This window comes from Schistocerca serialis, chromosome 1 (assembly GCF_023864345.2).
Source record: "Schistocerca serialis cubense isolate TAMUIC-IGC-003099 chromosome 1, iqSchSeri2.2, whole genome shotgun sequence".
Classification (NCBI taxonomy): domain Eukaryota; kingdom Metazoa; phylum Arthropoda; class Insecta; order Orthoptera; family Acrididae; genus Schistocerca; species Schistocerca serialis.
The window spans coordinates 801,416,048-801,441,423 of NC_064638.1; the positions used below are offsets into that span (position 1 = coordinate 801,416,048).

At 38.9% G+C, this 25,376-nt stretch overlaps 1 protein-coding gene across 1 annotated transcript in view; it reads left to right on the forward strand.

Moving 5' to 3' along the window:
* The window catches only part of LOC126434973 (ATP-dependent 6-phosphofructokinase-like), a 439,746-nt gene that overhangs the window by 286,471 nt on the left and 127,899 nt on the right, over positions 1–25,376 (forward strand). Inside the window, exons 11-13 of the mRNA XM_050090461.1 lie at positions 13,488–13,640; positions 13,713–13,812; positions 13,913–14,039. Of these exons, the coding sequence (XP_049946418.1) occupies positions 13,488–13,640; positions 13,713–13,812; positions 13,913–14,039 (380 nt within the window). The remainder of the gene's footprint in view (positions 1–13,487; positions 13,641–13,712; positions 13,813–13,912; positions 14,040–25,376) is intronic.

Here is a 25,376-nt window from a genome sequence, read left to right on the forward strand (position 1 = left end):
TTCGGTTATGATGCTTTCCAGTTGTTCGGGTTTTCCATTGATGATGATGTGCACCTCATATCTGAGGACGTTCCGTATCAACAGCTGGATGGCTTGTGTTCTGAATTCTCGTCCGTGTTCTCTGCCGGTCTGGGTCGGGCCAAGGATTTTGAAGCCCACATTACTCTTAAACCTACGGCTCGCCCTAAGTTTTTCCGGGCACGCCCTATTCCGATGGCGTTGCGTGCGCCTGTCAAAGCTGAGATAGACAGGTTAACGGCTTCGGGGATTCTCCTTCCTGTTACCTCCAGCGAATGGGCATCGCCCATCGTGGTGGTTTCTAAACCAAACGGGAGTCTGCGATTGTGTGGTGATTTTAAAGCCACTGTCAATGCTCAAAGCCTCATTGACACTTATCCTCTTCCCCGTCCTGAGGAGTTATTTACCAAGCTCGCTGGGGGCCAGTTCTTTTCCAAACTTGACTTATCGGAGGCGTACCATCAGTTGCCGCTGGATGCATCTTCCAAGGAATTTCTCGTCATCAACACTCCTTGTGGGTTGTATCAGTGCCAGCGGTTACCATTTGGCGTCGCGAGCGCGCCGGCCATTTTTCAGCGGTTCCCGGCTGCATCAACTACCTGGATGACATTGTTGTCACGGGGGCCTCCACTGAGGAGCACCTTCGCAATTTGCGTTCACTGTTTCGGGTTCTGCATTCAGCAGGGTTGAAGTGCAATCTGGACAAGTCTCAGTTCTTCCAACCCTCCATTGTGTATCTTGGTTTCCACTTGTCCCGTGAGGGTATACGTCCTCTACGACAGCACGTTGCGGCCATTACCGCTCTACCCCGGCCGTCTACGGTCAAGGAACTTCAGGCGTTTCTAGGCAAGGTTGCTTATTATCACAAATTCATTCCCTCCGCGGCGGCGGTGGCTCATCCTCTGCATCAGCTGTTACGCAAAAATGTTCCTTTCTGTTGGTCCGCCGAGTGTGAGCAGGCTTTTGTCCGCCTGAAGGCTCATTTGCAGTCGGCGCCTTGTCTTGCCACATTCCGTCCGGGTCAGCACTTGGTTCTGGCGACTGACGCGTCACAGTATGGCCTAGGGGCTGTTCTCGCCCATCGGTATGAGGATGGGTCGGAACGACCCATCGCCTACGCTTCCAAGACCCTCAACGATGCCCAACGGCGTTACTCTCAAATAGAAAAGGAGGCGCTCGCTATCATTTATGCTCTGAAAAAGTTCAGCGTTTTTTTGTATGTTTCTAAGTTTCACCTCATCACCGACCACAAACCGCTGGTCCCTCTGTTCAGCCCCTCGGCGTCGCTTCCGGATAAGGCAGCTCACCGCCTGCAACGTTGGGCCTTATACTTGTCTCGTTTTCACTATGAGATTCACTATCGCCCCACGGCCCAGCACGCCAACGCTGACGCGTTGTCGCGTTTGCCGATGGGCCCCGACCCGGTTTTCGATCGCGATGAACTCCTCTGTTTCCACATTGATGAGGAAGAACGTCGTGCGGTCGAGGGTTTTCCACTTACAGGTTCGCAGGTCGCGTCGGCTACTGCGCGGGATCCGGTCCTGCGTCAGGTGATTGGTTTTGTTCAGCGGGGTTGGCCGGACAGGACCAAGGGCCGGGTGTCGGATCCCCTTCGCAACTACCATGCCTTGCGCCTTCGTCTGTCTGTTCGTGAGGATGTTGTTCTTCTGGCCACGGATGGCGCATCTCCACGGGTTGTGGTGCCCGCCTCTCTTCGCAAAGCTGTTCTCAAACTATTGCATGAGGGCCATTGGGGGATTTCTCGGACTAAGTCCCTGGCCCGCAGGCACGTTTATTGGCCCGGTATCGATTCGGACATCGCCCACATGGTCGCTGCGTGTGATCAGTGTGTTCAACAACTGGCTGCGCCTCGTACTCTGCCCTCTCCGTGGCCTGATCCGGCACAGCCGTGGGAACGGGTGCACGCTGACTTTGCCGGCCCCTTCCTCGGCACTTATTGGCTACTGTTGATTGACGCCTTCTCGAAGTTTCCGTTTGTTGTTCGCTGTCCGTCGCCCACCACTGCGGCGACGCCGCTGGCTTTGTCAAAAATCTTTGCGCTAGAAGGTCTTCCATCCACGATTGTCACGGACAATGGCCCTCAGTTCTCTTCGCAGGCCTTCCGTGATTTTTGTACTGGACAAGGGATTCATCATGTTACAGCACCGCCCTTCCATCCGCAATCGAATGGGGAGGTCGAGCGCCTTGTCCGCACTTTCAAAAGCCAAATGAAAAAATTCCTTAGTGATTTTTCCACAGATGACGCTCTGTTGCAATTTCTGAGTTCTTATCGCTTCACGCCTCTGGGTGATCGCAGCCCTGCTGAACTCTTGCATGGCCGCCAACCGCGCACCCTACTGCATCTGCTTCACCCTGTCAGGCCTTGTACTGTGTCCCCTAGTGCGGTAAAATACCCGGTGGGCGCCGACGTGTGGGCACGAGGGTATGGATCTCGCCCTAAATGGATTCCAGGGGTGGTCCAGGCTCTTCGCGGCCGCCGGCTTTGTGAAATACGTACGGACGACGGCATGGTTGTTCGCCATTACGACCAGATGCGCCCACGAGTGGTGGCCACGCCGGTACCACCGCCCCTTCTTTCGTCTCCACCAGCCCGAGAAGCCAGTCCTGTCGCTGCTGCCGATCTTCCGGGCGTGTTGCTGCCGCCGCCGTCGCTACCGCTTCCGAGTACGCCGGAACCGGCCCCAGTCGCGACGCCGCCTTCTCCGGGACCCATCTCGCTGGAGCACACCCCCAGGTCCACGACACCTATGGATGCTGCTCTGGAGTTTTCACCCATCATCTCGTCCAGGAGGCACGTTCCACGCGCCAGCTTCCGTCCTGGACATTTTCGACCATACTCTCGTGTTTCTCCGCGGGATCTTCTCGGGACCTCCCAAGAGGCCATGGATGTCTCCGCACTGTCCGTGTCTCCACGAAAGTGAGCGTTTTTTTTTCAAGGGGGGAAAAGTGTTGTGACAGTGCCACGACATTCAAAAGTGCCGCTACGTTAGTACGCGAACACGGCGATAGAGGCGCTCCGCAGCTCGGCCGAGCGCGGGAGCGCCACCTGGTTATGAACGGCGCCGGCCGCATGTCACGGCCCGGCAGTCGAGTGACAGATACGGAGTTAGTAACATGTAACCTGCGAGTGTTTCTACTTTTGTATCTCCACGCACTTTATTAGTGATTAAAGGTTATAACAACTGGTACACAGATGAGCTAATTAGTGTATGTAAGCCACTTTCCATGATCTTTTGCTCTGCCTTCAGTAAAAAAGAGAAACATGGTGTTGGGGTAGCTATCTTTGCAGCCAGTGGTAGTAATTACAGTGTAACAGATATACATGCTTTCAGCATTGAGGGTGTAATAGAACTAGCAGCAATTAATTATAAGTAGGGGAAAGAGAACTTAATTATTATAGGCCTATGCAGACCTCCATCTGGTAGCCTAGATAGTTTCTTCAATGTTCTTAATGACCTGCTTGTTGACATTGACAGTAAACACTGCAATCAAAATGGCTGGGTTAACATAATACTAACTGGAGATATAAACATTGACTTGCTGTCCACTGACTCTGTATCTAAAAAACTAATGCTAATACTAGCTCACTTTAACTTAACATTTCTGATAAACAAGCCCACTAGAGAGCTCAATAGTGTAAAATCATGCATTGACAACATTATAACTGACATGTCCCACTTTTCATGCAGTGCGTCAGTTCTGAAGCTTGCCATTTCTGACCACCACGCAGCACAGGTATTGATAGAAGCTGAAAATGTTCATGTGAATAGAAAGGAGAAACAATATGTGACAAAAAGAATCACCAATGATGGCAATGTTAAAGATTACAACAGTTTGCTGAAAAGCTTACAATGGGGTGAAAAAAAAACCAACATTACTTTCAGTGATTTTTCATTATTATTGCTTCAATGTCTCATGTCCAGAAATGACCTTTGCAGTAAATGACTGCAAAAAGATACAAAAAAATAACTGGGTAAATCATGATGTAAAAACAGCAAGAGAGAAACTTAGACTTTTCCAATATACAACGATAAATAATAACAATAATAATAGACTAAAGGTAGAATTTAAGAACTATCAGGATTACTATAAAGATCTAGAAGCTAAAAGTAAATATGTAGCCACAATGGTAAGAAACTCTACTAACACTGGTTTAGCTGTTTGGAAAGTAATAAATCGCTTTAGGGATTGTAAAGACAGATCAACAAGTGAATTTACTATAAACCATAAAGGGCATATCATGAAATGTCAATGTCAGATTGCAAATGTTTTTAATGAGTACTTTTCTTCTGTTAGAAAATTTGTCAATGACCATTTTAAGAATCTTCAGCGTAGATATAGGGGCATTCCAATCAAACAAAGCGTATACTTGGCCCCAACCAATAGCAAGGAAGTCAAAACCATAGCAATGTCATTAAAAACTACAAAATCAGCAGGCTATGATGGCTTGTCCATCAGTACACTGAAAAGATGCATAGAAAACATATCTGATGCCATGGCCACAGCAGTAAATGAAATAATTACATCAGGTTGTTTCCCAGATAGTCTAAAGACAGCACAAGTAATCCCGATTTACAAGAAAGGTGATAAATCTAAAATTGAGAACTACTGCCCCATCTCAATCTTACCTGCATTTTCTAAGGTAGTTGAGAAAGTTATTTAACTAGACTATTGACATTCTTGAGTCAACACAATTTAATACTTGAAAATCAAAATGGCTTAATGAAAAACAAATCAACTTTAGTAGCAGCAGCACAATTAATAGACAGAATAATAACAGTGATAGAGAACAAGGAGTATGTAACTATAGTGTTCCTTGATCTAGAAAAAGCTTTTGATTGTGTCAACATTACCATATTACTTGACAAGCTGTGGAACCTGGGTATCAGAGGAACTGGCTATGAGCTAATAAAATCGTATATGAGCAATAGGAAACAATTTGTCTTGCTTAAAACAAACAGTGGGTCTTACAAATCTAAAATTACTGATATCAAATATGGAGTGCCTGAAGGTTCTGTCTTGGGACCCCTTCTTTTCTTGATTTATGTTAATGATATACTGTATTGTTCTCCTAACTGTACAGAAATATTGTATGCAGATGACACATCAATAATGTGTAAACACAAAGACTATGAGAGTCTGCAGGTGCTGTGCAACAGTGTAACTAATGAAATATTCAAGTATTTTAATCAAAGCCATCTAAATGTAAGTGCTTCAGAGACTGCAATGATGGAATTTAACACAAGGAAACAAATAGAATTTGACATGAAATTATCCATAGGAAATGACATTGTAAAAAAGGAGAAATGGACAGAGTTCTTGGGAATTACAATCCAGAACAGCCTCAAATGGGACATGCATATTGATTCCTTAGCATGTAAGGAGTCGAAGAATGTGTTTGCTATAAATATGATTAGCAAATATTGTAAGGACATGTGTGTACTAAAAACTGCTTATCATGCCCTATTCTCATCAAATTTAAACTATGCTGTAGAAATATGGGGTGCAACAACTGAAGCCAACCTAAGCACATTATTAATACTACAGAAAAAAGTGGTGCCAAACATCGAGAATCATGTCGGAATCTGTTCCCAAAATTGGGTGTGCTTACCATTATAGGTGTATACATATTGAAAGTTATATTGCTTGTGATAACAATAAATCCAAATTTCAACTGTGACCTGCACCAGTACGATACAAGGCAAAAGTTCAGATACCATGTAAATAGCCACAGAACAGCTTTATATGAAAAAAATGCAGTTCATGCTGGGCTGAAGTAAGCCAAAACCCTACCAAAAAGTCTCACAACCATTCCTGCTAACAAATTAAAAGATCAGCTAAAAAGAATTCTAATTGAAAACCCTTTTTATTGCCTAGATGAGTATTATATCTGTATGAAAAGTGCTTCATAAGTATGTCAAGCTCATAGTTTTAAGTAACATACAAGTAATATAATGTTGATAAAAACAATATTTGTAATGTTGTGATTGTATACTACCAAATGTAAAATGCATCAAAATGTAAAATTTATTAATACAAACAAATCTTTAGTTTGTAATTTATAAACTGACATATTCAGAAGAATAATCTGTATGATGTCCTGAAACTGTATTATTTCTAGGGATTATATTTGATTATTCGATGTTGGATAAATATTATTATTATTATAATTAACATTGGTAATTACTGAACAAAAAACTCTGTCCATGACCATGCAACAAGAGATAGAATCAACTTACATTTACCAAGAAAAAATGAACATAAAACTCGAAACAGCATTTTCTACCAAGGAATAAAACTGTACAATAAATTACCAAAAGAGATTAAAGAAATGGCAAAAAATCACTTTTTTTTAAAAAAAGGCAGCTAAAATGTACCTGTTATGCTATACATTTTATACATTGAAGGAGTACTTAGATAAAACAGAGTAGGGATTTGATAAAAAAAATTTGTACAAATAAATAATAATAATAGTAATAATAATAATGATAATGATTATAAGACATCCAACATTCCACATAACACCTTTACTTTATGTTTTTTTCCTTCTTTTTTTTTATTTCTAGAAATACTTACCCTCAAGCTATGCATAGCACAATACTGACACCTCTTCCTCTTTCTGAGCTCAACATCTCACTCATTATGAAGGGATGCTGACTCAGTTTTTCAGGATAGCAAATGGGAAATTGCGGTACAGGAAATGGCCCAGACATCACCAGTGTGTGTGTGTGTGTGTGTGTGTGTGTGTGTGTGTGTGCTACTACTACTAATACTATCCACAATTTCTTCAATAAATTCCTGTTCCCCCCTCCTCCTATGACACATTGCTCAACTGTTCCCTGTTCTTTCCTCCATATTGTTTTCGTGCCTTTTTATTGTCTGATTTAACAATGTCTGATATGGCTCCATGGTGGTAACTTGCTCCACCACTTGTTTATCCACTGCAAGGCCTGTGTCCACAGGAAAAATGGAACAGGACAGGTTCGAACACCAATACCACAATCAGTTCATTTTCACTCATGACATCAAAGTGATGTTGCAGATTGTCAATCTGCAACATCACTTGTAGGCTCTGGATCTTCTGTCAGCAAAATATGGTGGTATGACACCACATGTAATGGTCTGGCATGAACATGTCGACACTTATGCTAATACCTGAGCTGCAGGATGGCCACTTTCAGCCCAGAATGGCATGTGCAAGATCTTTGGGGTACCATATGAGCGTAGAATCAAGAATGTTTACTCAAAAAAAACAACATCCTTTATTAATCATTGCTCCCATGCGGGAGTTTCAGAACCACAACCAGGAGCCAGCTAAGAGGTGATGAATGTGTATGATAAGGCAGCAGAATGCTGTCACAGAAAAGCAGGGTTGGCAATATGTGTGGCCTTGCTGATACAAGACTGGAGATAGATTGATAGCCAGCAGGCTTATGCCTGGACTTGGGTACACCACAAGAAGTCCCAAGCAGCTGGTAGAGGTGGGCAGATGCCTTGGTGAACTGAGGACCTTTGGAGACTAGCTAGAATGTTAGGTGATACCCCAATGGCAGCCTCACCTTGGTACCGAGCGAGGTGGCGCAGTGGTTAGCACACTGGACTCGCATTCGGGAGGACGACGGTTCAATCCCGTCTCCGGCCATCCTGATTTAGGTTTTCCGTGATTTCCCTAAATCGTTTCAGGCAAATGCCGGGATGGTTCCTTTGAAAGGGCACGGCCGATTTCCTTCCCCATTCTTCCCTAACCCGAGCTTGCGCTCCGTCTCTAATGACCTCGTTGTCGACGGGACGTTAAACGCCACTAACCTAACCTAACCTCACCTTGGTGATACTAATTTGAGGACCAAAACCATCTGCACTATCTGATGGTTCATACACCAGCAGCTTTGCTTGGTTGTTGATGCTGCTCAATGCAGCTGTAGTTGATTGACCTAACATTTGACTGATGACTGATGTGGAGACTGTCATGGCACCAGCAAAAGTCAGGAGTCCAAGTTGTGCTAATATCTGAGTGGCATACTTTTATTTCCAGGTAGGTGTGTTGTGGTAGGAACCCGCATCTCATCACTTAGCAGGCTGCAGAAACACAGTTTTGTGCTACGACACAAAGTCATCTACCCCAATGCTGATGGTTCTGTATTGCAGAATACCACACTACCACTATTTTAGTAACAAGCTGTAGAATTGCATATGAGGCTGACCTGCTCCCCCATTTACTTATTGCAACAGCTTTCCTGGGGCTGATGTCACAACAAAGGCTGATGTCACAACAAGTGGCCAATGTTTTGCATTTGTGATGACACAATAAAGAATATTTGCCTTATTGCTTGTGGTATATCTTTACGTCTTGATCAGAAAATTCCTCAGCATTAAGTGAAGCTCTCTTCCTGTCACAAGACATATTGATTCCAGATGTTGTCATTTCTTTCTCTTAGTTTTCAATGTAATATTGTCCATGACTTGTTGTAAGGATGTAAAGTGAACTGGATTGGAGAAATACATTAAGGAAATAAATGGTTTATCTACTGTTTCCTGTTATTTATGTAGTAAATTCTCTATAAATTGTATAACTGGGGAAGAATCACATTATTACAGAAAAATCAAGATTGTTAATTCCTCCTAAATTAAATGAACAATATGTTTTAAAAAAGCACTTGGATCATATAGTAATAATGCCCTATATCTGTCATCAGCAGTAATAATAATAGTTAACACTTTGCAGATATAGCTGATTTTTTGCAGTGAATGATTGCATTGTTCATCCTCAAATACCTCTTTGTCAGTTGTAATGGTTTATTACCTTCTATAAAAGCAGGCCTTTAATTTTTCAGGATTTGGGGAAAGTCATGGTCACACCATTGGTCTGCTGTTTGACTTGTAGCTCAGTTCTTGTCATAATGTAAATGTGTTGCTGTTCAGCACCTCACTGATGTTATGTTTGGCAGGTTCACCTTTGCAAGTGTCCTACAGTGCTGTGCATTTGGTGTTTCTATGGGCATCACACTGATTTATTGGCATGTCCTTCCTCTTACTTTATGGATGGGTGGCACATCGTACGTTCACTGCACAAGAGAATGGCTCAGTTTCAGTTTCTGTGGAAGCCAGCACCCCAAATTTGTTGGCTAATGTACAGATGTAACATACTGAGCTCTCTCTGGTCTCAGTCTCTCCTGTACAGGATGCCTAGACCTACCACTTTCTGCAGAGATGGTATACACAGGACAGGACAGAACTTGATGTACCTTTGATATCATTGGTATATGACTTTCAGTATCTCTACCAACACATCTATTTGCATTAGCTTTCAATTGTTTGAAAATAGTAAGGGTTATTTCCAGGTGCTTACAAACAACAACTTACACATCCCATGCATGAGAACAGCATACACACTGGTGTTGCACTGTATCTGGTGCAATATTTAACAGAACAGTAAACAAACAGTTTCATGGTGTCTATTCTTTCAGACATATCTGAAAGAACAGACACTATTTTGATCCTGCAGACACTATGAAACAAAACACAAAGGAATTAAGACATTAGCTGCCAGTTGGCATTATTTATATCAATGAGGAAAGTTGAAAATCTGCACTATTTAGCTGCACCTGAAATTCTATGCCCAGGAATCACGCAGGTATGGATGTGTGCAGGTTAAGAAATGTTGTGGCAGTTCTGAAATATTACTTGAAGATTAATTCCTTTGAGACATGGTGTACGGTCTGGTACTTACCTTGTCTCCCCAATCATGTACAACTATGCTGGCATAAATGCATTGACTATTCTCTTCATGTTGACTTCTTCTCTGAAAATGTCCACTTCAAAATGCAGGGTCTCATCATGTTTGGGCATAGATATTAGGATGTAGCTCAGTAGGGGAATGAAAACTTGTAACTGTTGCATATTGTAACTTTTAATTTACACATTACTGGGAGAGTGCAATTACATATTTCTGTATTGCACTAACTCAAAAGACCACAGACAGTGAGATTAGTGAAAAAACAAAAACAAATGAGGTACATAAAATAATTGATAATTTAATTTTCTTTTTTCCCTTAGCTTACTCAGATAACCATACCTCCGTGCAATATAACAGGGATAACATGAATATTTATTTATATGTGTAGGCCATTTAAAGAACCTACACATCTTGTAGAATTAGGTGTACTGTTCATGTTCCACATCTTCCCAATACAATATTTCAACATTGTAACTTAGCATCAAAACATTGTGTTGGGCAGATGTGGAAAACCTGTAGAACACAAGATGACAATAAATTGCCAGCAAAGTCTAAGAAATTATATGAAAATAACTTTCTTGTGCTAGAGCAAAAATTCATTTTCAATGATGTAGACTTAGTTATAACAGAAAAGTTAAAACATAGAATGCAAATACTTTACTCAACTTAACGATGAGCTGACCCAATCAAAATAAAATGTTAGTAAAAAAAAAGTGTTTCAGAAATTAAGCAGAAACTTTGCATTATTCAGGCATGATAGTTTCAGTTTTACAAACATAAATAAACAGTAAATGTGGAAATTTCTTTCAGTAACAGCTACAGAAGAAAAATTAATCTCTAGATAGGAAAAGGAAAGCACCAGGTACTGCATGATGTTATCTGTCTGACAAAATGTTCTCATGGCAGATCAGTTAGAAAATTAGAATACTCTAATATTATTTCCCTGGTGATGTATGTACCATCTGTGTTGTAAAGAAATTTCAAATGAGAAAATGAAGACACTTCTAACTCTAAAACTGAAAATGGTGATTACAACATGAGCAAGAAACATACTTAAAAGGCATACTATACATTTTCTGATTTTCTCTATACAGTTTTAATTCGTTTCAAACAGCAGCAGAAAGAAAATTATGGTGACACCTGGTACATAACAGTGAAAACTACTTATGTGGGACTTCTATGAGATCAAAGCTACAATAGCCAAGTATCTAGAAGGAAAACTATATCTGAAGGGGATCTTGTACTTAACCAAGAACACTCATGGCAGATCATTAATTAACTGGTTCATACCATGTTCAATGGATGATTTAGAGGACATATTACAAAATTACGTTACAGTAAGGAGTTGGAGAAAATGAGTCTGAATAATGGTTAAACAAGGAAACTCACTCCAACAGGACAACATAAGGGAAAAAAAGCAACAAATTTTTATATTGCCATAAGTTCAATAAATGCTCACGTAGAGGCATGTCACTTGGGCCCATTCACAAATGCAAGAGTGTCTGTAAATACCATGATCCAGCATTTGTTCATCATTTCTTGCTATCCTCTTGAAACTGTTGGTAGGTGCCATTTAATAAGAAAGTGATTGACCTGACCTGGATTACTTCCTGAACTGTTTTATGCACCTTAATGATGACTCTCATTATGCTGTGGACTTCATTTCTGGATAAACATTCACTCTGTCATCTTGACCACAAGAACTGCCTGTTTGTTTCACTTGTCTTGACATCACCACCAGTACAAGTGATCATATACTATGTTCTGTGTATGCAGAGTAGGATAGGAAACCAACAATTACAGGCATTCCAGGAATGCCTCACTTCCAGTGTTGCCTTTCAGCCCTCCCTAAAAAATATAAAATTAAACCACAAACATTAGTCAAGCTGTGCCCCAAGCTATCTGTGATCTGAAGGCAGTCAACTTTGTCATCAAATTCTATGTGGACGAAATGTCCACTACTGTAACACTTTATTAAGAGGAGCATGTAGCAGAGGGGGCATCAGCATTTTTTGTCTCCTTGACATACAAAACTGTTCCTAATCAACCCATTCCTTCCAATGATGGTGAGCTGCAGAAAATCTCTAGTCTCTCACAAGGAATCATAACCATTTCCATAGAAATCCTGTTTCATGCACCTCCACCCTATAGTTACTTTTCAAGAGACATAGAAACAGCCATCCTCACCATCCCATTGTAGCTGACTTAAAATTTCCCAATGAATGCACTCTGACCCTGATAGACCAGTGTCGCCAACTCATCACAAGGAACCTTCCATTCTTTGTACACCAACCACTTCCTACATATCTTAGATCTAGTTCCACCCTCTCCCATCTGGATCTCTCTCAGCTACTATCAAATGCCCTCTCAGCCCTGGAACACCAGATGTAATGGCCACCTGAGTGCATTACCATAACTAATTTCATCCTTACCAAAATCTTATTTGCCACTGCAGCCCAGAACTACAAACAAGTCAGTGGGACCATTATGGAAACCAGTATGGCTCAGTCATTTGTGCAACTTTTCAAGGGTATGTGGAAGGGGTATGTGGAAGAGGGAGTTCTACAAGACTCAGGAACTGGTTCAGCCCCATCACTCCTACTGGCACCCCTGGCTTAATACAGATTTATCAATGTGGTGTGGACTCATGGTGAAAAAGAACTGTCCAATTCCTGCAACAGCTTAACATATTTTCCCTAGTCAGCCTCACTAATCTTTTTCCAAATCTGAACCCATGTTAATATTGTTGTAAACTGTATGGCATTCCCAGATGATTATCCCCATCCTAAGAACCCTACACTTGCAATTATTTCCACTCTAAAACTGGCCCCATGCCCCTACCCAGTATCACTTGGTACAGTCCTGCCTCTGGTAAATCCCTCCATATCAAAGACAGAGCAACCTACAAAACCATGCATGTTGTCAACTAACATGTGTCCATTGCACAGCTTTTTATATAGGAATGACCTGCATCTATATAGATACTCCACAAGCCACTGTATGGTGCATGGCAGAGGGTACCCTGTACCAGTACTTGTCATTTCCCCTCCTGTTCCACTCGCAAATAGAGCCAGAGAAAAACAACTGTCAGTGCACGTCAATATGAGCCATAATTTCATGTTCCTTACACCTAACATATACTGGTGGCAGTCTGCTTCAAATGCTGGTTCTCGAAATTTTCTCAATAGTGTTCCTCAAGAGGAATGTCGCCTTCCCTCCAGGGATTGCCATTTGAGTTCCCAATGCATCTCCGTAACACTTACATATTGTTCGCACCCTTCCATAACAAATCTAGCAGCTTGCCTCTGACTTGCTTTGATGTCCTTCTTCAGTCTGACCTGGTATGGATGCCAAACACTCAAGCAGTACGCAAGAATAGGTTGCAGCAGCATCATATATGCAATCTTCTTTACAGATGAACCTCTCTTTTACTGAACTGAGTAAAGAAAAATGAGATAATCATCAATGTAAGAAAGAGCCGGTTGGTAAGTTTCAGTTCCAGAAGATATTTCCAAGAAAATTTTTGATTGTTATTTAGCTATTAACTCAGTTAACAAATATTAAGTATTGAAGATTCATATTAGCTGTAAGACAAATGGCAAAGTTGATTGCAGAGAAGCCTTTATTGTTACAGTAGCAGTATGGAAATAACTATATGATATGGTATTATATTTTACTGGATCTTTGTATTCTACAAAATAAATTTTTTGTGCAGGCCTTCCAAGCAGCTCTTCAGTTAGTTGAGAGCAGAAGGGTATACCGTGAATTTTGTATACCCATTGCAGTTATTCCTTCAACCATAAGTAATAATGTTCCAGGAACAGAATTTGCACTTGGTTGTGACACTGCACTGAATGAAATAATAGAGGTAGGCTACAAATTTCTTTCGTAAATTAAATACAGTTATTGTAAGTTTCCAAAATATTTGGCTACTTTGCAGATATGTGACAGAATACGGCAGTCTGCACAAGGAACAAAACGAAGAGTATTTATAATTGAAACCATGGGAGGTCACTGTGGATATCTTGCTACATTGTCGGGTGAGACAGTTTAATGCTATTGTGGAGGATAGTAGTTACGGAGTTAGTTACATTTAACTGAATAAGTATGATTAATTAAGACATGTATGTTTTCTCGTAGGATTAGCTGGAGGTGCAGATGCTGCTTACATTTTTGAAGAGAAGTTCTCTGTTCGAAATGTTTTGGAAGACGTCTATCACATGGCATGCAAAATGGCAGCTGGAGTACAAAGAGGCTTAATAATTAGGTAAAATATCATTCATCAGTTAATTCTATGCAGTGTTAATGAATGCATTGAATGTATGAATGCATTGAAAAGAAGTGTGACCTATCATTGGAGTATGTCAGAACACTTAAAAGGTAAGTATGTAAGTAAATAGCTGGTCTGATGAGAAGTGCCACTCTGGACATTTGTGAGTAATCAAAGTGTTATGGGCTGATGTTTCAATGTGGGCAAATTTACCTTTTATTTGCTAATGTTATACTTGGTGAATTGGATTTCAACTATCTTTTATCTGAGATATTCATATTACATCAAAAAGATAGCGGAGTGGTGTTTTAACTTCCTTGCACACTGTGTGGTTCTTTAGTGAATACAGGATTGAGGAACAAATGCTATTCATGAACAGAGAATTCAGACATCAATTTATTTATTTACATTTTCTTTGCATGGAGCCATCGTAATGATTTCTTTTGCAAATGTCAGACTTAATACTATGGTTATATTTATACTTATAAAATACACTATATTCTGTAGCTGTTGCTTCTTATGTCTAGTTTTTACATTTATCACATTACAACTGATATGTTAATGCCTCATGTTACGATCACTATCTTAAAATTCATTGAAAGAACATAAACATTTTTCTATTAGAAAAGATTTTAATTTTGTTTTAAAAACATTTCCTGTGTACGTTCTTAGAGAGTTTGGTAGCTTGTTATACCAAATAAAACCACTGATTGTGGACTTCTATCAGTCATTTTTAATGTTGTTTTGTTACAGAAATAGTTTCACTTTGTTCTGGTGTTGTGATCATGTACATCACTGCCCTTGATAGCTTCTGTTGGTTGACTTATAAAAAATACAACTATTTTGAAGATGTACAGAGAATATATTGTCCGATATTCGTGCTGCACAAACACTTCACGACATGAATCTGTATGTCCCATCCCATGTATAAGTCTTATTGCTCTTTTCTGTAGTAGTAGTATTCTTTTTAAATGTACATCAGCTGCACAGCACCATAGTTCAATTCTGTAATTGAGAAAGGGGGTAAAGTGTTCCATAATATACTAATTTCAGTGCTTGGCTAGGAACTATCTTTGTGAGCTGGCTGAGGAGATATATGGCACTACTGACTTTTCCGCATACGAAATTAATGTGGTATGTCCACCACAAATTTTCATCAACATATACACCCAGGAATTTACAGCTACCATTTTCTGTTGCAGAGATATTACGCGCACTATTCATATTGTTGTGATGAGAACTGCCTGTTTTAAATGTCAGTAGTTGAGATTTGGCGACTTTCACCTCGAGTCCCTGATCATTGAAGTATTTTGTTACTTCTGTTAGACCACTAGTAGCAAGAGATTCTAGCTCTTTAGATCCACTCCCATAGAATAAGATGGACAAGTCATCCGCATAGCTTACAATATGGGAGTTAATGGGTTGTGCAATGTCGTTAATATATATATAAGGAAGAGAAAGGGTCCAAGGATTGAACCCTGTGGTACACCTTGTAATACAGGTTCACTGGTGGAGTGGGGGTTCATGATTTTATTATCTAGTTTGTATGACAATTTAGTGCTTTGCTTACGATTCAACAGGTACGTGGTTAGAAGATTCATGGCTTGATCCCCAATACTATAAGATTTTAGCTTTTTATGAAGTACCCTATGGTTTACCGTATCAAATGCTCTTGTCAGGTCCAAAAATATACCTGCAGTCTGCTTCTTCTGGTCCAACAGACAGTAAACTTCATGGATGAACTGTGTAACTGCTGTGGTTGTACATAGCTCTTTTCTGAAGCCATGCTGTGAATCTACAAGCAGTTTATGTTTTGTGAAAAAGGCACTTAGCTGAGAAATATAATACTTTCAAATATCTTATTAAAAGCAGGAATTAATGATATTGGTCTATAGTTGGAGACTTCTTCCTTACTTCTCTTTTTATACACTGGTTTCACTACACTCATTTTTAGAACCGTTGGATACATGTTATCTCTAATGCTGCAATTAATCGGGTGAGTAAGAGGTTTGGAAATTTCTTTTAAGCTTACTTTAGTAATAGCACTGGATACGCCATCCCATCCAGATGAAAATTTTTTCTTTAGCATGTATATTGCCCTGCAAACCTCCTACTCATTCACTTCCACAAATTCAAATTCGGTACACTGGGTGAGATGGCATCGGATCTCTATCTGTGAATCTGTAATATGTGTTGATTGGTCAACAGAAATGTAGTAGTTGTTACAAATATTACATATAATATCTGGGTTTTTTTGTAATGTTACCATCATGTCTTATGCTGAGTGGTTCCATGTTCATCTTGTTGGGACCTTTTCGTATTTGTCAATCAGCTTCCAAGATGCTTTGCTTATGTTGTCAGACTACGTCTAATATCAAATAGTAAAAATGTTGTCAGACTACTTCTAATATCAAATAGTAAAAATAATACATCAGTTGCTAACAGTAGATTTGAGTGTAAAAATATATTCAGATACAAAAGATTTATTGATCTGTCACTCTACAATACAGTGTCTATTCAGAAGATGTCACGCCTTCACCACTATGAAAGTCTATAAACATTATTCAGCTGGCAAACACACTAAATGGGGTCAGTGCATGAATGTTTGAACTTTTTAAGTACACCTGCCACTGGAGTTCTGGAGAGGGAATGCTTGCATCTCATTGGCATCAGCATAGTCATTCATGGTAGTGTCCTTATGCCATGGTAGGAACTGCAGGAGTGTAACTGGTGGTATATGTATTTGAAAGTGTGGCCGACTGTATAGCGGCTGGTACCACACTGCCCAACTTCGAAGGTATGTGGACAGTGATGCAGCTGGCTGCTTAGTTGGGAGCAGAGTAGACCAATCTGTATTCTAACATTGCATCATGTGAGTGCCAGGTTAACTTTCCCAGAAAAACAAGCACACGAGGCATTTGCTGGCACTGGTAAGAGCTTGGAGGGTGTTGCGGAGGATGCTGGCAACTAGCTGATGGTGATAGCATTGATGTCCACGAGAGAGGCGACCTGTAGTGTTGGCGGCAAGAGTGTTGCAGGTGGGCAGTCAGAACTACCATCAGTGAGACAGCTGTAGATGGAGGCTACGGCTCAGTAGGCTGTGTGGGAGGCTTTGTTGCAGTGGATGGATGTGGCTGTGTCCTGACAGCCAGACGTCATGCAGTGAAGATATCTGAAACAGTCTAATCTATGGCATTGTCACTGAATTCGTACAGCTATAGCTGATTTTGGAGGTGCTGATGCATGCCTGTGCTGCCACAAATAGTATACTGCACCCTGCCAGCTGATTTGATAACCATGCCGGATTCACATAAATGTGACTTGTTCGACATACGATATTGAACTCAAATGTTCAGATGAAACTTCTACATCTACATGGATACTCTGCAAATCATTCTTAAGTGCCTGACAGAGGGTTCATTGAACTATTTTCACAATAATTCTCTATTTTTCCTCTGTCGAACAGTGCACGGTAAAAATGAACACTTATATCTTTCTGTGCGAGCTCAGATTTCCCTTATTTTATTATTATGATCATTTCTCTGTATGTAGGCCAGCATTAACAAAATATTTTCACATTCGATGGAGAAAGTTGGTGATGGAAATTTTGTGAGAAAACCCGCTGCAATGAGCAACACCTTCGTTTTAATGGTGTCCACTCCAAATCCTGTATCATGTATGTGACAATCTCTGCCCCTGTTTCTGGACAATACATAATGTGCTGCCCTTCTTTGAATTTTCTCCATGAACTCCATTAACTATATCTGGTAAGGATCCCACACCATGCAGCAGTACTCAAAAAGAGAATGGAGAAGTGTAGTGTAGGCTGTCTCCTCTAGTAGATCTGTTGCATTGTCTGAGTGTTCTGCCAATAAAATGCAGACTTTCGTTCACCTTCCCTACAACATTTTCTATGTGCTCTTGTCAATTTAAGTTGTTCATAATTGTAATTTCTTGGTTCCTTTTGTCTCTCATGTGAATGACCTCAAACTTTTCATTATTTAATAATAATAATAATAATAGTAATATTTATTCAACATCGAATAATCAAATATAATCCCTAGAAATTATACAGTTTCAGGGCATCATACAGATTATTCTTCTGACTATGTCAGTTTATAAATTACAAACTAAAGATTTGTTTGTATTAATAAATTTTACATTTTGATGCATTTTACATTTGGTAGTATACAATCACAATATTACAAATATTGTTTTTATCAACATTATATTAGTTGTCGGTTACTTAAAACTATGAGCTTGACATACTTATGAAGTACTTTTCATACAGATATAATACTCATCTAGGCAATAAAAAGGGTTTTCAATTAGCTGATCTTTTAATTTGTTAGTAGGAATGGTTGTGAGTTTTTTGGTAGGATTTTGGCTAACTTCAGCCCAGCATGAACTGCATTTTTTTCATATAAAGCTGTTCTGTGGCTGAACTTCTGAACTTCTGCCTAGTATAGTACTGGTGCAGGTCACAGTTGAAATTTGGATTTATTGTTTTCACAAGCAATATAACTTTCAATATGTATACACCTATAATGATAAGCACACCTAATTTTGGGAACAGATTCTGACATGATTCTCGAGGTTTGGCACCACAAATAATTCTGATAACTTTTTTCTGTAGTGTTAATAATGTGCTTAGATTGGCTTGAGTTGTTGCACCCCATATTTCTACAGCATAGTTTAAATTTGATGAGAATAGGGCATGATAAGCAGTTTTTAGTACACACATGTCCTTACAATATTTGCTAATCATATTTATAGCAAACACATTCTTCGACAGCTTACATGCTAAGGAATCAATATGCATGTCCCATTTGAGGCTGTCCTGGATTGTAATTCCCAAGAACTTTGTCCATTTTTCCTTTTTTACAATGTCATTTCCTATGGATAATTTAATGTCAAATTTTATTTGTTTCCATGTGTTAAATTCCATCATTGCAGTCTTTGAAGCACATTTAGATGGCTTTGATTAAAATACTTGAATATTTCATTAGTTACACTGTTGCACGGCACCTGCAGACTCTCATAGTGTTTGTGTTTACACACTTGATGTGTCATCTGCATACAATTTTTTATACAGTTAGGAGAACAATACAGTATATCATTAACATAAATCAAGAAAAGAAGGGGTCCCATGACAGAACCTTCAGGCACTCCATATTTGATATCAGTAATTTTAGATTTGTAAGACCCACTGTTTGTTTTAAGCAAGACAAATTGTTTCCTATTGCTCATATACGATTTTATTAGCTCATAGCCAGTTCCTCTGATACCCAGGTTCTACAGCTTGTCAAGTGATATGGTAATGTTGACACAATTAAAATCGTTTTCTGGATCAAGGAACCCTCTACTTACATACTCCTTGTTCTCTATGGCCATTATTATTTTGTCTATTAATTGTGCTGCTGCTACTGAAGTTGACTTGTTTTTCATTAAGCCATTTTGATTTCCAAGTATTAAAATGTGTTGACTCAGGATTGTCAATAGTCTAGTTAATTAACTTTCTCAACTACCTTATAAAATGCAGGTAAGATTTAGATGGGGTGGTAGTTTTCAATTTTAGATTTATCACCTTTCTTGTAAATCGGGATTACTTGTGCTGTCTTTAGACTATCTGGGAAACAACCTGATGCAATTACTTCATTTACTGCTGTGGCCATGACATCAGATATGTTGTCTATGCATCTTTTCAGTGTACTGATGGACAATCCATCACAGCCTGCTGATTTTGTATTTTTTAATGACATTACTATGTTTTTGACTTCCTTGCTATTTGTTGGGGCCAAGTATATGCTTTGTTTGATCGGAATGCCCTTATATCTATGCTGAAGATTCTTAAAATGATCATTGACAGATTTTCCAACAGAAGAAAAGTACTCATTAAAAACATTTCCAATCTGACATTGACATTTCATGATATGCCCTTTATGGTTTACAGTAAAATTACTTATTGATCTGTCCTTACAATCCCTAAAGCTATTTATTACTTTCCAAACAGCTAAACCAGTGTTAGTAGAGTTTCTTAACATTGTGGCTACATATTTACTTTTAGTTTCTATCAGAAGTAATCTTGATAGTCAATTGCCAATTTTTGCACCATGGTATCTTCTCTAAATCATTTTACAGTTTGTTTTGAAATTGTAATGACTTTAGTAGATGATGCATAACAGTATCATCTGTAAAGAACCTAAGTTGGCAACTCAGAATGTCTCCTAAACCATTTATGTAGATAAGAAACAGCAGAGGGCCTACAACATTACCTTGAGGAATGCCAGAAATCACTTCTGTTTTACTCGAAGACATTCTATCAATTACTATGAACTGTGGCATCTCGTAGGAAACCACGTATCCAGTCATATAACTGAGAAAATATTCCATAAGCATGAAATTTGATTGCAAGCTTCTTGTGAGGTATGGTTTCAAAAGCCTTCTGGAAATCTAGAAATATGAAATCAATTTGAAATCCCTTGTCGATAGCACTCAACACTTCGTGTAACCTAGTTGTGTTTTACAACAATGATATTTTCTAAATCCATGTGTCAACAGATCTTTCTTTTCAAGGTAATTCATAATGTTTGAACACAATATACATTTCAAAATCCTGCTACATACTGACATTAATGATTTGGGCAAATCCTGCTACATACTGACATTAATGATTTGGGCCTGTAATTTAGTGGATTACTCATATTGCCATTCTTGAATATTGGTGTGACCTGTGCAACTTTCCAGTCTTTAGGTATGAATCTTTTATCAAGTGAGTGACTGTATATGATTGTTAAGTATGAAGCTATCGGATCAGCATTCTCTGAAAGGAACCTAATTGGTATGCAGTCTGGAATGGAAGACCTTCTTTTATTAGAAGATTTAAGTTGCTTCACTACTCTGAGGATATCTATTTCTAACTTTCTCATGTTGGCAGCTGTTCTTGATTCAAATTATGGAATATTTACTTCATCTTCTTTGGTGAAGGAATTTCAGAAGGCTGCATTTAGTTTACTCGACTTTAGCAGCACTGTCACCGACAGTACTTCCATTGCTGTTGGGCAAAGAAGGCACTAATTGTGTCTTGTCACTAGCATACTTTACATACAACAAGAAGCTATTTGGATTTTCGGCCAAGCTTAGAGACAAAGTTTCATAGTGGAAATGGTTATAAGCATCTAATATTAAAGTCCACGTAATTTTTGAGCTTCTGTAAAATATTGCCAATCTTGGGGATTTTGCATTCTTTAATTCTGGCATGGTTTTTCATTGTTTCTGCAACAGTGTTCTGAACTGTTTTGTGTACCATGGGGGATCAACTCTGTCATTTGTTAATTTATTTGGCATAAATCTCTCAATTGGTGTTGATATTATTGCATTGAATTCAAGCCACATCTGGTTTTTACTTACATTGTTAATTTGGCAGGAATGGAGAGTGTTTGTCAGGAAGGCATCAAAAGAATTTTTATATGCTTTTTTAAATAGATTTGGAGGATTTGGGAGTTATGGTATTCAGTCTCACTACAAAACCTTGTGTTTGTCACTAAGACGTGAAGTCTGAAGCTGGAGCAGAGTGGTAAGGATGAAGCAAATGCAGCAAGGCCCAGTGGTGTACCACCTGATAATGTTCTGCTTGCAAAATATCAGGAGCAGACAAAGTATGATATGAACTCAGAAACATCAGTAAGGCATCTTCATGTGAATGTGATGCTCAAAGTTTTGACATCTTTTAATATATTTTTGTGTGGGATCTAAAATTTAAAAACCTCTCTCACACCGGCCTGATTTAGCTTCACTGATCAGGATAGTAAAAACATGCGTATATTAAGGGAATTTTCATTGACAAAGCAGGCTTATCACATTCACACAGTTCAATACTGTTCTATCCTGATTAAATTGAGCTTAACTTAAATTCCATAAGGCAGTGAAGCAATTTCGAAGTCTCGGTGCGACGAAAATTGTCAGTCAATCTCCTGGAAACATTTGTAATAATTATTAACTTTCGGTGATCACATGAGGAAGACCGGAGATCTGCTGGTAAGACCATGTTAGCCTATGTATTTGAAGTAACTGGATATCTTGAGCATACAAAACGGCAGGTTCGTCCAGTGTAAATCAGACGTTCCCCACTGATCCCGTGCAACACAGCGTAGTAAGCAGACACTGTCAATAATAATAAGTTAAATAATATGCGAAAACACTTACTTTAGTTTAGTTCATGTATTAAATTCCTTCTCATACAGAATCTCAACAAGATGGCAACTAGCCCAACAATACATACATATACATCCTCTTTTCTCGACTAATCCACAAGAAGTCCTCTATTCTTTTTCCTAAGAGAAAACATAGATAGCAGAGAAGCTATTCCATGGAGTAAATGGACGCTCCAAGGAATAATTGGGCTTGAAACTACTTTGCATTGATATTCGGTAAGATAAGAAAAGATATTTCGAGATATGTACTGAGTTATATAATTTATAAAATTTCTGAAACTATCGCGGAGAGACCGCTGCAAGAGACATTACATCGCCCCTCGCAGTGAGCAAAGTTGATATGTATCTACTTTGCGAGCTAACTATTGGGTTAGCTAACTCGTTAGAATTTGTGGAACATACGTTCCTATAAATTTTAAGAAGTTAGTAAGAATTTTTTGATTACAAGAATTGAAAGACATTTGGTATCTTCGTTACCTAGATACCTATTTGTTGCTTTCACGTGTACTGGGGCATACCCTCATCCCATGTACACAACCAGGGAAGATGGACTTTAGTTGTTAATCAGGTCTACCTATTCAGGAACTGGCCTTCACAGGGAAACCCCGGAAAACCTGGAGGCTTAGACCCCAACTAGGTATCACAGATGATAGGAAAGACAGAATAATTTAGACATTTGAGAGTTATCTAGAATTCATAGGAAAGATAAAATCTGCCTCATAGCCAAAAAAAAAAACTGTACACATGCAAATTTTTTTTTACAATCTTCTGAAAAATTTTCTTCATCGATGTCTTGCTGAACTGCGGTGAAACTGATCGAACAGGAACATGGGACACGGCATGAAGGACAGGCGTCACATTGGCGTACCGGACAGGAGACTTAACGGATTTGAGAGACCAGAAGGAACCTCAGGAACAGGTACTCAGGATTGTGGCATGAAACAATCGAAATTCGTCTAAGGAATGGTCAACTATTAAAGATTCCTGGAAGAGAATGGTTAGTCGAAATTTTCCAGATTCATTTTGAACTCAAATATGGACCTGATCCATCCAATTTTCCATCTGAGGAATGGGAAAATCCATTCGTCTTATACTTTCCACACTTAGGTGTCTTATTCGATACTGTAGTTGCACAATATAACAACTCCAGATCGGAAAACAATTTTGAAAATATGGATAATTTCATCCATCTTCTTGAGTAAGCCGAAAGGTTCTAATCCTGGTTTTAATTATTTATTTATTTAATTTTTTTTTTCGTTGGCTTTTCCAGGTGGAAGTAGATCTGAATCTTTTCCAATTTGATTTCAAGTACGAATGTGGATAGCATGTCAGAATCTTAAAAACTTCATTATTTAAGACAATTTCCAAGAAAAAAATTATATCTTACTCATACATGATTGAAATGAAATTTTGCTGAAAGAGAACGTTTAATTAAGTCTTGCTGCATGATCTCTCCAGCTGAAAATAATCTTTGTTATTGACGATAAAATTTTTCTCTTTTATACTCCAAATGCCGCGTTTTCTCATGAACATATATGAATGCAATATAACAATAAACAAATCCAACTGGAAAATGACACATTATTACAAATTCAATGAAGAACTTTCTTATTAACTCTAATTTTATAAACACACACTAAGTTGGTTAAGTAAATTCTCTTGAATAGAATTTAGCTCGCGCAAAAAAAAAAAACCAACGAGTCTTTATACCTGTGGATAGTAGCAATCGATTCTAATTTCCTAACGCAGTTCATTTGTTCTCCTGTGAACTGTCAGTTTACAAACACTAACTTCACACACAAGCGCCGTATTCGATCATATACTTTTAGTAAAATTATTCTCACTGGAGATTAACACTTCCTGAATGCATATTATTTCACACCCACAAGCTTCTTTGGTGATCATCGTGTAGGCAGATAATCCGTAAGTCTTCACAGCAGCAATAGCTACAGTTCCACTTACTTTTCTAAATATTCCTATACTATCACAGAAGCAATCGCTTACTGTTCATTAAACTATCACAGATGCTTGGCATGTTGTCATTTAACCTGTCACAGTAGCTGAGGCATACTGCCCTTCGCACTTCAATTTTTATTTTTTATTTATTTTATTTTATTATTTTTTTTAACACTCAATTACTTCATACAGACTTTTCATTTAATTTGAAACACTTTCCTTAAAAGTACCTCTTTAGGTCTACATGGGGAAATAATCCTTTTATTCTTCCAGAATCCGGATATGCTAATAAATACGCACCAGGATTCGGTATATCAACTATTATATATGGACCTGTATAAATTAGATTCCATTTTCTGATGGTCTTCTTCAACCTTGATGACTTGATGTGTCTTCTTAAAAGAATTTTTTGTCCGATATTGAAAGTCTGAATCCGTTTGATGTTTCTGTCATGGATTTCCTTTCGCTGTCTTGCTTTCTCCATAATATTAATGAGAGCATTGCGAATTTTTTCTTCCCATGACATTTTGGTGTCCTCGAGTTTAGGCAAGTTATCTACCCAAAAGTTTCTTTCGTTATCTCTCAACATCAGTTCATTCGGGGTAAAGTTTGTAGAACTATGAGGTAAATTATTATAAATGTGCTCAAACTCGGTCAAATAGTTTATCCAGGTAGTTTGTTTATCATGACAGTACGTTCTCATGAATCTGTTTAGTTCTCGAAAAACCCGTTCAATTAAATTCCCTTGTGGATGATAGCAAGATGTAAATATCTGTTTTATTCCTAGTTGTGATACTAATTTTCTCCATAAATATCCAGTAAATATCTTCGCATTGTCGGAGATTGTAGATTTTGGAATCTCTGCATGAGGAATGTAGTCATTTACAAACTTTACTGCGGCAGCTCTTGCAGTTGCTGATTTTATAGGATATAGGTTAACATATTTTGTAAACACATCACAGAATCCAATAATGTACTTAACACCACCTCTGGCTCTAGGAAGTGGTCCACAAATATCACATGGTATAAGTGATGGTGCTTCAGGTATTATTGAGTGAAGCGCAATTTTATTTCCCTTGTTGTCCGGCTTTGCCTTTTGACAGAGAACACATTTCTGTATGACTTTGTGCACTTTTCGCCTTATATTTGGGAAGTAACAATAATA